Source organism: Chlorocebus sabaeus, chromosome 11 (genome assembly GCF_047675955.1).
Source record: "Chlorocebus sabaeus isolate Y175 chromosome 11, mChlSab1.0.hap1, whole genome shotgun sequence".
Classification (NCBI taxonomy): Eukaryota; Metazoa; Chordata; class Mammalia; order Primates; family Cercopithecidae; genus Chlorocebus; species Chlorocebus sabaeus.
In genome coordinates, this window is record NC_132914.1 from 48,912,169 (window position 1) to 48,925,252 (window position 13,084).

At 47.2% G+C, this 13,084-nt stretch overlaps 1 protein-coding gene across 8 annotated transcripts in view; it reads right to left on the minus strand.

Moving 5' to 3' along the window:
* The window catches only part of POU6F1 (POU class 6 homeobox 1), a 31,948-nt gene that overhangs the window by 17,632 nt on the left and 1,232 nt on the right, over window positions 1–13,084 (minus strand). For 3 of the 8 annotated variants that reach the window (XM_037997105.2, XM_037997103.2, XM_073020747.1), the window contains exons 2-4: window positions 4,525–4,652; window positions 2,418–2,512; window positions 124–319 (exon numbers count right to left, since the gene is read on the minus strand). In XM_037997105.2, the coding sequence (XP_037853033.2) occupies window positions 124–319; window positions 2,418–2,465 (244 nt within the window). In that variant the 5' untranslated portion in view covers window positions 2,466–2,512; window positions 4,525–4,652. Of the gene's footprint in view, window positions 1–123; window positions 320–2,417; window positions 2,513–4,524; window positions 4,653–6,115; window positions 6,200–13,084 lie in introns of those variants that run through there. The other 5 variants (XM_073020748.1, XM_073020749.1, XM_008003257.3 and 2 more) reach the window with 5 other exon arrangements.

Genomic DNA, 13,084 nt, shown 5'->3' on the forward strand with positions numbered 1-13,084 from the left:
GGGCAGGCGGACAAGACCCTAAAACCACCTGAGCCCCAGGGATTTGTGCTGGCTCCCCAGGGACCACAGGAGGCACTCAGCACTCAGGTGGAGCAGTACCAGGTGGGGGTGATGGCCTCGTACCAGTTGCCTCTGCAGAGGAGCCCAGGTTGTCTGGCCCAGCTTTACCAGCAGCTTGACTGGCTTCAGCAGGGTCTCCGCTCTGGGAGCCCTCAGCGGCCACACCCTCCAGTCCTTTGCTCTCTTCCTCAGCAGGGAGCTGGGCATCCACTCCGACTTCCAGCACTCGGATGGTCTCATGACCTGACATCACGATGACCTGCAAGCAGAGGACGGGGGGAGGGCACTGTTGGGGGAGGGGCCAGTATAACTGCAGGATATACTGGGTATGGTTGAGGGAGAGAGTTCTGGGTATGGTTGCGGGAGAGGGGAGGGCATTTCGGGATGCAGACCTCCTGTCCAGAGGGCTGTGTGCTCTGTGAGAATTCCAGAGCCTGGGGCAGGCTGCAGCTCCCTGATTCCAGGGAAGGAGCTGCTGGAAGAAAGCAGGACCTGGTGACAGGGAGATGGGCCTGACGCAAGCTAGAAAAATGTCCCCCAGAGCCAAACCATTTGAGAGCTAATTTCTCTTTGTTCCATCCCTTGGACTCAGTGCAGGGAGTGGTGGATGGCCTATCCTACAACTTGCAAGCATGTCCTCTTGGCAGCTAGGATCTTGGAACGTGGGTATGAGGGCTCCTAACATGGCATCCACAGCTTAAGTCGGGCCAGGAAGCAAATCCTTCTTCACTTCCCTTGAAACCATCTGAAAGTTCCCCAAAGATAAAGGGATGGAAAATGAATGCTCCACAATGCTGAGTAACTTTTATGGCCCATGATTCCTTTATTTCCAAAACTCTAGAGTAAAGGCTCAGAATTTCCCTGCAAGCTAAATTCCTAAAACAAGAGTCAAGAATCCTGAAGATGCATCCTCTCCCTCTCTGCCTGGCACCGCTCCTGGACTGCAGTTTTGTTTTTTTTTTTTTGAGATGGAGTCTTGCTCTGTCACCCAGGCTGGAGAGCAGTGGCATGATCTCGGCTCACTGTAAGCTCTGCCTTCCGGGTTCACGCCATTCTCCTGCCTCAGCCTCCCGAGTGGCTGGGACTACAGGCGCCTGCCACTACGCCCAGCTAATTTTTTTGTATTTTTAGTAGAGACGAGGTTTCACTGTGTTAGCCAGGATGGTCTCGATCTCCTGACCTCGTGATCTGCCCACCTCGGCCTCCCAAAGTGCTGGGATTACAGGCGTGAGCCACCGCGCCTGGCCTGACTGCAGCTTTTTATCCTATGGGTCTGTGGCTCCAGTCCTGCCACCTGCTGTGGGCATGCTCAGACCTCAAGGGCAATCTCCATGCATGAGTGGTGCAGGTGGGTCCTGAGCCTCCTCAGAACACTCGGTCTCCCTCTCCTGTCCAGATGCCCCACACTAGCTCTTCATCACCAGCATGGAAACCCTGCCAATTGGGCCATTTAAGAATAAGAGACAAAGTATGTAAATTAAACAGCTTTGTGTCAGGCCTCTCTGCATTTGGCCTGTGCCTGAAATCACTCTCACAACACTCTTTAAGCCTGAAAGTGGATCCAGTCAGAGGCTGTGCTGGAAAAAGTGACAATCTGACCCATCAGGAGAATATGAGATGAGTGAAATACATCCTACAAGCAGCTCTTGTGCTGCCTCCAGTTTGCCCTATGAGAGGCTTCACTCCAATTACATTTTCAGAGAAATTCATCTTTTCTTTTCTTTTTTCTTTTTGGAGACGGAGTCTCGCCCTGTCACCCAGGCTGGAGTGCAGTGGCGCGATCTCGGCTCACTGCAACCTCCACCTCCTGGGCTCAAGCAATTCTCCTGCCTCAGCCACCCAAGTAGCTGGGATTACAGGCACCCGCCACCACGCCCGGCTAATTTTTCTATTTTTTGTATTGACGGGGTTTCACCATGTTGGCCAGGCTGGTCTCGAACTCCTGACCTCAGGTGATCCACCCGCCTCAGCCTCCCAAAGTGCTGGGATTACAGGCATGAGCCACTGTGCCTGGCCTTTTTTCTCCTTTTAAAAAATTATATAAGTAATAGTAATTTGCAAAAAAACAATTAGAAAATATGTGTAAGCAATAAGAAAAACTAAAGAGTAAATTACCTGATGTTCAAAACTTCCTCCATGTAAACTTAAACATACTATGTACACTTTGATTTTACATCTTAAAGTCACAGCTTCACTCCCCAAACCCAGACCCTGAGAAATCCTAAATGGCAAGTACCTCTGGACAGGTGAAGGGCGGTGAACCCTAGTAAGAAATGGACAGGGACAGGCCCTGTGGGGTCTTCCCACACCCCTCAGTCCATCACCCTCACTCCCCCTCTTCCCACCTCAGAAGATACCTGCTCATTGACAGTCAGAGATGTCTCTGACCCGGCTCCAGGATCCATGGTCACTTGTCAGGGTCGGGTGGGGTCCGGCCCACACCTAGCACATCCTGGGTAAGATGGGATTGGAAAGGCAAAGGGTGATGTAACACAGTGATACAATTTCTATACTATCTAGAAAAGTCAGAATAGAATCATAGGAAGACAGAGAAGCTAGGTTCTCCCAAGTATCTGTCGAGGTAAAACAAAACAAAACAAAAACAAAAACAAAAAAAACTAAAAACAACAACAACAAAAAACCAAAAAACAGGATTCTTTTTTTTTGAGACAGTTTCACTCTGTCACCCAGGCTGGAGTGCAGTGGCGCAATCTGTGCTCACTGCAGCCTCTGCCTCCTGGGTTAAACCGATTCTCCTGCCTCAGCCACTTGAGTAGCTGGGATTACAGGCATGTGCCACCACGCCAGGCTAATTTTTGTATTTTTAGTAGAGACAGGGTTTCACCACGTTGACCAGGCTGGTCTTGAATTCCTGACCTCAAGTGATCCACCCACCTCGGCCTCCCAAAGTGCTGGGATAACAGATGTGAGCCACTGCACCTGGCCAAAAAACAGGATTCTAAGAACTTTAAAGTGTTGCATTTCCTACAGCATCCTAGGAGAATCCACACTCAGAAGAACCAGGAACATCTGGGCTTAGGGTGAGGAGAGTAAAGAAAGGGCAAGATATCTGTCCCTGGGGCTTCCCCAATCCAATGGGAGACAGCACACCCAGCAGAACCCAATGGGAATCTGACCCTGACCTTAGACTTAGGTAAGGAGCAAGGGAGAAATCTGGGCAGACTTCCTGGAATAGATGGTAAAAACATAAATTAAAGTGCTCTCCAACTTTAATATGTATGATCATCACCTAGAGCACTTAGTAAAAATGTTAGTATTTATATCAATTACAGAGTAGAGTGAGATTCAGTCTCAATAAATAAATAAAGTACAGAGTAAAAATTTAAAAATAAAAATGTAAATGCAGACCCCTAGATCTTTTCCCCCAACTACTCTCAGAGTCTGATTCAATGGGTGAACATCACAGAATCAGCTCTCAGGTGACTCTATGATAGTGGCCCAAAGAACACAGTGGCCTGTAACAGAGGAGATGGGACATCCCAGATGGTAACAGCCTGCCCTGTGCAGTGAGGAGTGGGCAAAGCCCTCATGTGAGGACAGGTTGTCTGGCTAGAGCCACAAACCACAGTCATAAGAAATAAAGAAAACAGGTTGGGCGCAGTGGCTCATGCCTGTAATCCCAGAATTTTGGGAGGCCAAGGCAGGAGGATCACCTGAGTCCAGGAGTTCGAGACCAGACTGGGCAACATAGTGAGGCCCTGTCCGTACCAAAAAACAAACAAACAAACAAAAAAAAAAATTAGCTGGGCATGGTGGCGTGTGCCTATAGTCCCAGCTACTCAGGAGGCTGAGGTGGGAAGATCGCTTGAGCCTGGGAGGCGGAGGCTGCACTGAGCAGTGATTGGTGCACTCCAGCCTGGGTTACAGAACCAGACCCTGTCTCAAAAAAGAAAGAAAGAGATGAGAGATAGAGAGAGAGAGAGAGAAAGAGGAAAGACAATGAAGCAAATAGGTTAGACACTTTTATAGGAAAAAAGCAATTAACATTTATTTTGAGTGCATATTGTATGCTAGACATTTTATATAACACAAGTGCTTGCTGTATTACTCATGCCAACTCTGGGGGCGTAGGGAATGGGAGGCATTATTATCCCCATGTTATAGATGGGGAAACAAAGCCCAGAGGGATGTTCTGGATTCACCTTTCCTTTCTGCTATGGTCTGAATATGTCCTTCCCCCCAAATTCATGTGTTGAAATGCTAATCCCCAAGGTGATAGTATTAAGAGATGGGGACTCTGGAAGGTAATTAGGAATGGGATTAGTGCCCGTATAAAAAAGGCCCGACGCTGGGCGCAGTGGCTCATGCCTGTAATCCCAGCACTTAGGGAGGCCGAGGCAGGTGGACTGCTTGAGCCCAGAAGTTCAAGACCAGCCTGGACAACATAGTGAAACCCCATCTCTACAAAAAGTACAAAAAGTAGCTGAGTGTAGTGGCGCGTACCTGTAGTCCCAGCTACTCAGGAGGTTGAGGCGCGAGGATCACTTGAGCCCAGGAGGTTGAGGCTGTGGTGAGCTGTCTCGCCACAGTGTCTCGCCACTGTACTCCAGCCTGGGCAACAGAGCGAGACCCTAGTGTGAGAGAGATACTTTCACTCCTTTGACTATGTGAGGACACAGCAAGAAGGCTCTGTCAATGAGGAAGTGGGCCCTCACCAGACAACACCTTGATGTTGGACTTCCCACCTTCAGTACCATGAGAAATAAATTCCTGATGTTTATAAGCTACCCAGTTTATGGTATTTTGTTACAGCAGCCCAAACAGACTAAGATAAATTCACATCCCATACAATTAACCATTTTAGCCACTTTAAAGAGAACCATATAATGGAATCTGGTGGATTCACACTTGCCACCATCACCACTGTCTAGTCCCAGAACATTTTCATCAACCCAAAAGGAAACTCCATATCCACTAACAGTTATTCCCCCTCCACTGCCACTGCCCAAGCCCTGGCAACTACTGATGAGCTTTCTCTATGGGGTTCCCTGTTCTGGATATTTCATGTAAATGGAACTATAGAATATGTGACTTTCTGTGTCTAGCTTCTTTCACTTAGCATGTTTCCAAGGTTCATCTACATTGTAGTATGTGTCAGAACTTCATTCCTTTTCATGGCTGAATAATATTCTATTGTATGGATATACTACATTTTGTTTATCCATTCATTAGTTGGTGGATATTTGGGTTGTTCTACCTTTTGGCTATTGTGTATTGTATATTATGACTATTGGGTATAATTTTTTTTGAAAACCTGTTTTCAATTCTTTGGGTATATACCTAGGAATGGAATTGCTGGATCACCCCTGGGGTTTTAGCATCTTCATTGCTTGGCAGAATGTTCCCTGATCAACCAGGTAAGGAGAACCATGAGGTTCCTTCCCTCCTTTTCCTTCCCTAACCCCTCTAGAGTGGGATTCAAGGAGAGGGCAAGCAATTCCAGGTACCTAACAATTTGAAAAAAGAGGAAATGAGCCTTCCCCTTTCAGGTATGATGAGGGGGTGTAGGACGGGCAGGGAATTTGCTGAAAGAACTGGTGAGCATCTACCTACCTCACTGGGGCTCTAGTCTCCTTCTTAGGTGATGTCTCCCCTCAGAATTTTTTTTTTTTTTTTTCTGAGACAGGGTCTTGCTTTGTTGCCCAGACTGGAATGCAGTGGCATGACCATGGCTCACTGCAGCCTCAAACTCCCAGGCTCAAGTGATCCTTCCACCTTAACCACCAGAGTAGCTGGGACTACCCATGGCCAGCTGATTTTTTTTTTTTTTTTTTTTTTTTTTTGGTAGATATGAGGTCTCACTATGTTGCCAGGGCTAGTCTTAAACTCTGTCCCCCCAGATTTTGTACATGGTAGTCTTCCATGAGTTTTTCAGAGAACTTGGCAATTTACCATCACTTCTGGGTAGGAATTGGGATAAGCTGTGAATGTTGTTACATACAGAAGCCATTTGCAAAGAAAATAAGAGGAAGAGACAACATTGAAATGAAAGCTGCACAAGCTGAATCTGGGTGCATTATAGCTTGATACATACATTTCATGGGGAGAAGAGTTTTCCAATTCCAAAGGTCATTAGGTGTAAGGCAGCATTAGCCAATCTTCACCGACAACAAGGCACCTGCTTGAGAGGAGCGCTAAGTCTGCTCACAGTCTCATTGTGGCCTCTGGCTCCTTGCTGCCAACCATGGCCACTCACAGGGAGTGGCTGAGCAGGGGCAGGTGTCCACTTTCTGACTGTGTTATCAGGAGTATTCAAGTAGTGATAAGGCTTGGGTGATTCTGATATCCCTTCCACCCTTAAGATTTGATGAGCTATGAGGACCTGAGTCCTCAGTGTCTGGTCCTTTAAGTCAAAGGCAAAGTCAGTCCTGAGACATAGCCTCTAGCCACACCTAAGCCCACACCAACCCACTAACCAGATTTCATTCAGCCCACCAGAAACCCAGGCAGAGCAGAGTCCAAGACCTCCTTTGTCCCAGATATCAGACTCCCTTGTCTCTCTCTGTCTTACCTTTAGATGGCTATTACACATGTATGTGATATCAACGTCTGACAAGCAGACACTCAGCATTTTGACTCTGAGCTGTGCCCTGCGTGTTCCCCTTGCTTGGGTCCTCTGGACCCAAGACCTAGAGGACCTAGCAGGTCCTCTGGACCTGCTGCCATCTCCTTGTCAGGAACTTTCCAAATTTTTTTCAAGCCTCAGGCTGTGGCTTGGTTCCAGTGACCAGACAGCCATCTTCAGTTTGCTTTTTGACCATTTCCCCAATGACTGCATAAATAGCACATCTGGATGGCCTCCTTTAAGCCCATGATGCTATGCAGTGCCCACAGCCTGCCTGAAGGCCAGGGAGAAGAGACAATCAGCTGTCTATTTCCAGAGAGGGAGCTCCTGTCCCCATCCCAGCAGTAGAATCCCAATACATACACACATCACAGCAGAGCTGCTCTGGTTAAAGCTGGGGAGGGAGCCAGAGCCCACCAAGGGCCCTCTCCTTTACCTTTTTTCTCCAGCGAATTGAGTTTGAAAAACACCTGGATCAGGGCTGGCAAGACACTCTGGCTGGCTAGCAAATGGCTCACTTATTTATCCCTTGCTTTCCTCGCTAACATAAAACCCAGGCAGGGCTGGGCACAGTGGCTCACGCCTATAATCTCAATGCTTTGGGAGGCTGAAGGGGGAGGATCGCTTGAGCTCAGGAGTTTGATGCCTTCCTGCGCAACACAGGGAGACTCCATCTCTACAAAAAATAAAAATTAAAAAAACTAGCCAGGTGTAGTGGTGCACACCTATGGTCCCAGCTACTTGGGAAGCTGAGGTAGGAGGATTGCTTGAGCCACAGAGTTCAAGGCTGCAGTGAGTCGTGATCACGCCACTACACTCCAACCTGCACTCCTTGACAGAGCAAGACCTTGTCCCTAATAAATAAATAAATATATATAAAAAAAACCCAAGCAGCCTCCGGGGTAAAAGGAACAGCGAGCGCTAAGGCATCTGCCTACCACCTGAGAATCCAAAGAGGTCCAGGGCCATGCAGGATTTTCAGTGGGGGAGAATGAGCTAGAGGACCTGGTTCTACCTGTCACTCTCCTCTGGAACTGCTTTGGGTTTAGGGCAACATTCCAAGACACCCAGGAGGAGGAGTGGGATACCCCAAACAAATCAGAACTCCCTAGAATAGCCTAAGATCCTATTAGAAGAAATCCTGAAACGTCTTGCCCTTCGTTTTTTTGTTGTTGTTTTGTTTGTTTTTGTTTTTTGAGAAGGAGTCTGGCTCTGTCGCCCAGGCTGGAGTCCAGTGGCACAATCTCGGCTCACCGTAACCTCTGCCTCCTTGGGTTCAAGCAATTCTTCTGCCTCAGCCTCCTGAGTAGCTGGGACTACAGGTGTGCGCCACCATGCCCAGCTAATTTTTGTATTTTTAGTAGAGACGGGGTTTCACCATATTGGCCAGGCTGGTCTCGAACTCCTGACCTCGTGATCCACCTGTCTTGGCCTCCCAAAGTGCTGGGATTACAGGCGTGAGCCACCGTGCCCAGCCAACCCTTTGTTTCTTCAACACATGTTTCAGTGGCTACTATGTGCTAGGCACTGGGAATTCAATGGGGAAAAACACATTTCCCACCTTTTCAAGAAATCTATAGTCCAGGCCAGGCGCGGTGGCTCATGCCTGTAATCCCAGCACTTTGGGAGGCTGAGGCGGGTAGATCACCTGAGGTTGGGAGTTCGAGACCAGCCTAACCACTATGGAAAAAGCCTGTCTCTACTAAAATTACAAAATTAGCCGGGGGTGGTGGCACATGCCTGTAATCCCAGCTACTCGGGAGGCTGAGGCAGGAGAATCGCTTGAACAACTGGAGGCGGAGGTGAGCCGAGATCGTGCCATTGCACTCCAGCCTGGGCAACAAGAGTGAAACTCCGTCTCAAAAAAAAAAAAAAAAAAAAGCTATAGTCCAATATGGGAGTCAAGGAAATAAGAAGGTAAGTACAATACAGTATGCTTAAGTGTCATGGTGGGTGAATAAAAAGCAGTAAAGAATCTACAGGAGGGACACCTAATACCTAATGCAGTTTTTTTGTTTTTGTTTTTTCTTTTTCGAGATGGAGTCTCACTCAGTCACCCAGGTTGGAGTGCAGTGGCACGATCTCAGCTCACTGCAACCTCCGCCTCCCAGGTTCAAGCAATTCTTCTGCCTCGACCTCCTGAGTAGCTGGGACTACAAGTGTGCACCACCACACCAGGCTAATTTTTGTATTTTTAGTAGAGACGGGGTTTCACCATGTTGCCCAGGTTAGTCAAGAACTCCTGACCTCAAGTGATTCACCTGTCTCAGCCTCCCGAAGTATTGGGATTACATGTGTGAGCCACCACGCCTGGCCTGTAAGGCAGTTTTATGCAGTGCTTGTTCCCAGCGAGGCCTGTATTTCAGACATGAAATTTTATGTAAAAGAATCTTGTCCTATGTAGGAAAATGGAACTTGTATGGGATTCAGACTTAAATTCAGATCCATTTCTGGTTTTATTATTTTTTCAGAGACAGGGTCTTTCCATGTTGCCTAAGCTGGTTTCCAACTCCTGGGCTCAAATTATCTTCCCACCTCAGCCTCCCAAAGTGCCGGTATTACTGGCATGAACCACCATACCTGGCCCATTGCTATGGTTTTCTTTTTTTTTTTTTAACTTTTTTGAGATGGAGAGTTGCTCTTGTTGCCCAGGCTGGAGTGCAGTGCTGCAATCTCAGCTCCCTGCAACCTCTGCCTCCCAGGTTCAAATGATTCTCCTGCCTCAGCCTCCTGAGTAGCTGGGACTACAGGTGCCTACCACCATGGTCAACTAATTTTTGTATTTTTAGTAGAGACGGGGTTTCCCCGTATTGGCCAGGCTGGTCTCGAACTCCTGACTTTGTAATCTGCCCACCTCGGCCTCCCAAAGGTCTGGGATTGCAGGCGTGAGCCACCGCACCCGGCCTAATTTCCTTATCTTTAAAATGGTGACTAGGCCGGGCATGGTGGCTCATGCCTATAATCCTAGCACTTTGGGAGGCTAAGGCAGGAGGATCACCTGAGGTCAGGAGTTCAAGACCAGCCTGGCCAACATGGGGAAATGCCATCTCTACTAAAAATACAAAACTTAGCCAGGTGTGGTGGCGGGTGCTTGTAATTCCAGCTACTCATTAAGCTGAGGCAGGAGAATCACTTGAACCGGGAGGCGGAGGTTGCAGTGAGCCAAGATCACGCCATTGCACTCCTGTCTGGGAGACAGAATGAGACTCTATCTCAAAAAAATAATAAATAAATAAATACAATGGTGATTACATAGGCCAGCCCTATGGGATGGTTATGATGATGATATAAGATCATATAAATGAAATGCTTAGCTTGACTCTTACCACAATCATCTTCATTTTTATCTATATGTACATAGAGGTAAACAGAGGTCAGGTGACTTGACCAAGGGCACAGGAGAGTCAGTGGCAGATTCAAACTTCAAGGCTCTGTCCACTTGCCCCGGACCCCGTCCTCCTGACACCACACAGAGCTTCCTCTCAGGAAATGGGAGGAAGGCTGATGGGGACTGCTCTGGGCCCCAAGGCTCAGGACACACTGGAAAACAAGGATCTCAATTCTGCTCCACAACGACGCCTGCCCCCACACCCTGAACCATCAGCAGAGATAACAGTCTTGCCAAGCTGTTGGTAGACCAGCTAGGCACACATAGGCCAGAGAAAGGAAAAAGAACGATGAGGTGACCAAAAAAAAATAGGAGAGTAGAGTCAAGCGTAGTGGCTCACACCTGTAATCCCAGCACTTTGGGAGGCTGAGGTGGGCGGATCACTTGAGGTCAGGAGTTGGAGGGCAGCCTGGCCAACATTGTGCAACCCCATCTTTACCGAAACATAACAAACCCAAACAAATAAACAAATAAAAAATTAGCTGGGTGTGGTGGTGCAGGCCTGTAATCCCAGCTACTTGGGAGGCTGAGGCTAGAGAATCGCTTGAGCCTGGAAGGCTGAGGCTGCAGTGAGCCGAGATCATGCCACTGCACTCCATCCTGGGTGACAGAGTGAGACTCTGTCTCAAATAAGAAAAGAAAGAAAGAAAGAAAGAAAGAAAGAAAGAAAGAGAGAGAGAGAGAGAGAGAGAGAGGAAGGAAGGAAGGAAGGAAGGAAGGAAGGAAGGAAGGAAGGAAGGAAGGAAGGAAGGAAGGAAGGAAGGAAGGAAAGAAAGAAAGAAAGAAAGAAAGAAAGAAAGAAAGAAAGAAAGAAAGAAAGAAAGAAAGAAAGGTGAAAAATGAAAAGTAGATATGTTCCTAGTAGACTGTAAGCTTCAGGAAGGCAGGGATCGTGTCAGGTTATCATCATATCCCGGGTGTGTAGGATAATATCTGGTAAATAACTAGGTACATGAATATGGGCTGAAAACAAATAAGATATGAGGTCATGTCATTGCCACATCACTTAGCCTCTTAGTATTTCCTACCTTTTCCCTCAAAACACACACCCTATTTCAAATGTTTTGCCTCCATTTCCAGTACTGGGGCTACTTAAAAATGATTTCAAAGACGTGGTACAGGCCAGGTGTGGTGGTTCAAGCCTGTATGTAATCCCAGCACTTTGGGAGGCTGAGGTGGGCGGATTACTTGAGGTCAGGAGTTCAAGACCAGCTTGGCCAACATGGTGAAACCCCATCTCTGCTAAAAATACAAAAATTAGTCAGGCATGGTGGTGTGCACCTATAGTTCCAGCTAGTTGGGAGGCCAAGGTGGGCGAATTGCTTGAACCCAGGAAGTGGAGGTTGCAGTGAGCCCAATATCGCACCACTGCACTCCAGACTGAGCGACACAGTGAAACCCTGTCTCAAAAAAAAAAAAAAAAAAAAGGACTTCAAAGGTGTAGTATTGGGTTCTGGAGAACCCAGACCACACTGACCCCTTCCTAAAGCGCCCGTCCAATTTCTCATTCCAAGCCTTCCTCCCTTGGTCAGTTTCTCTTGCATCCCACTCTCTCTTCTGCCTCATGAACACTCATTTTGACACAGGGGGGTCAAAGGCAGGTTTAAAGGCAGAGGACACAGCTTGAATACTGCTTCTACTAGAGGTATTCCCTATAAGCCTCAGTTTCTTTATCCAAAATGGAACCAAATTATAGTAACCACCTCATGGGTTATTGTGAAGATTAAATTGATAACATTTATGGAAGGCACTTAAAATAGGGCCTAGCATGAAACAAACACTATATATGTGTTTGTTATTATCATTGCTATTATTTTGAACTGAAGTAAAGCATGCATATAAAAATGTTTTTTGTTTGTTTTTGTTTTTTTTGAGACGGAGTCTTGCTCTGTCACCCAGGCTGGAGTGCAGTGGCACCATCTCAGCTCACTGCAAGCTCCGCCTCCCGCGGTCACACCATTCTCCTGCCTCAGCCTCCCGAGTAGCTGGGACTACAGGCACCTGCCACCACGTCCGGCTAAGTTTTTTGTATTTTTAGTAGAGACGGGGTTTCACCATGTTAGCCAGGATGGTGTCGATCTCCTGACCTTGTGATCTGCCTGCCTCAGCCTCCCAAAGTGCTGGGATTACAGGCGTGAGCCACCGTGCCCGGCCAAAAATGTTTTAAATTATAAAGCATTTTAAAAATGTAAAAGATAGCCAGGCATGGTGGCTCACGCCTGTGATCCCAGCACTTTGGGAGGCCAAGACAGGTGTATCACCTGAGCCAAAGAGTTCAAGACCAGCCTGGGCAACACGGTGAAACCCCATCTCTACTAAAACACAAAAAAATCAGCTAGACTCTGTCTCAAAAAAAAAAAAAAAAAAAGAAAGGAAAAGAAAATGTAAACGATTACTCTGATAATTTTATAGTGAGTAAATCTTGGGGACAAGAATATGAGCTTATCCCAAGTTCCTTCAAAACGCAGAGAAACCTCACATGAGCAAATTTTTTCTGACTCACTTTTCTTAACTGCCAGGTAGTATGTCCAGGAACAAAACAGAAGAAATGGCTACATACACACACACTGACACACAATCACCCAATGGTATTACTTTGTTAGTTTTCATGTTTAGCATCTACTTGTCCACCCCCAAAATAAAAACTCCATGCTAGAAGCTTCGTCTGAATTGTTCAGAGCATGGCACTGAGTGGGTATTGCTGTTGAACTAATGAAGAAATGAAGTTCTACAGCAGATAAGCGGAGTACCTGGTCACAGAAGCATCACTTTGAGGACCAGGACTTGAATGAAAGTGGAATATATGGAATTATACCTCAGAAGGCCTCTGCCAGTCAATGGTGGCTGTCTTAGACTGCTAAATAAGGGGCATGGGATACATGTATATGAACAATTGAAGACCAGCCCTCTGCTTTTGGAACAAGGCATTGGGGAAGGGCAAACGAGGTTAAAAATCTCTGCAAAGAGCCTCTTTTCTTTGGCCCAGGAATGCGTCCTGAACTCTTCTGATAGCCCCTGCCCAGCAGCAGAGACTATTCTGTGGAGATTTC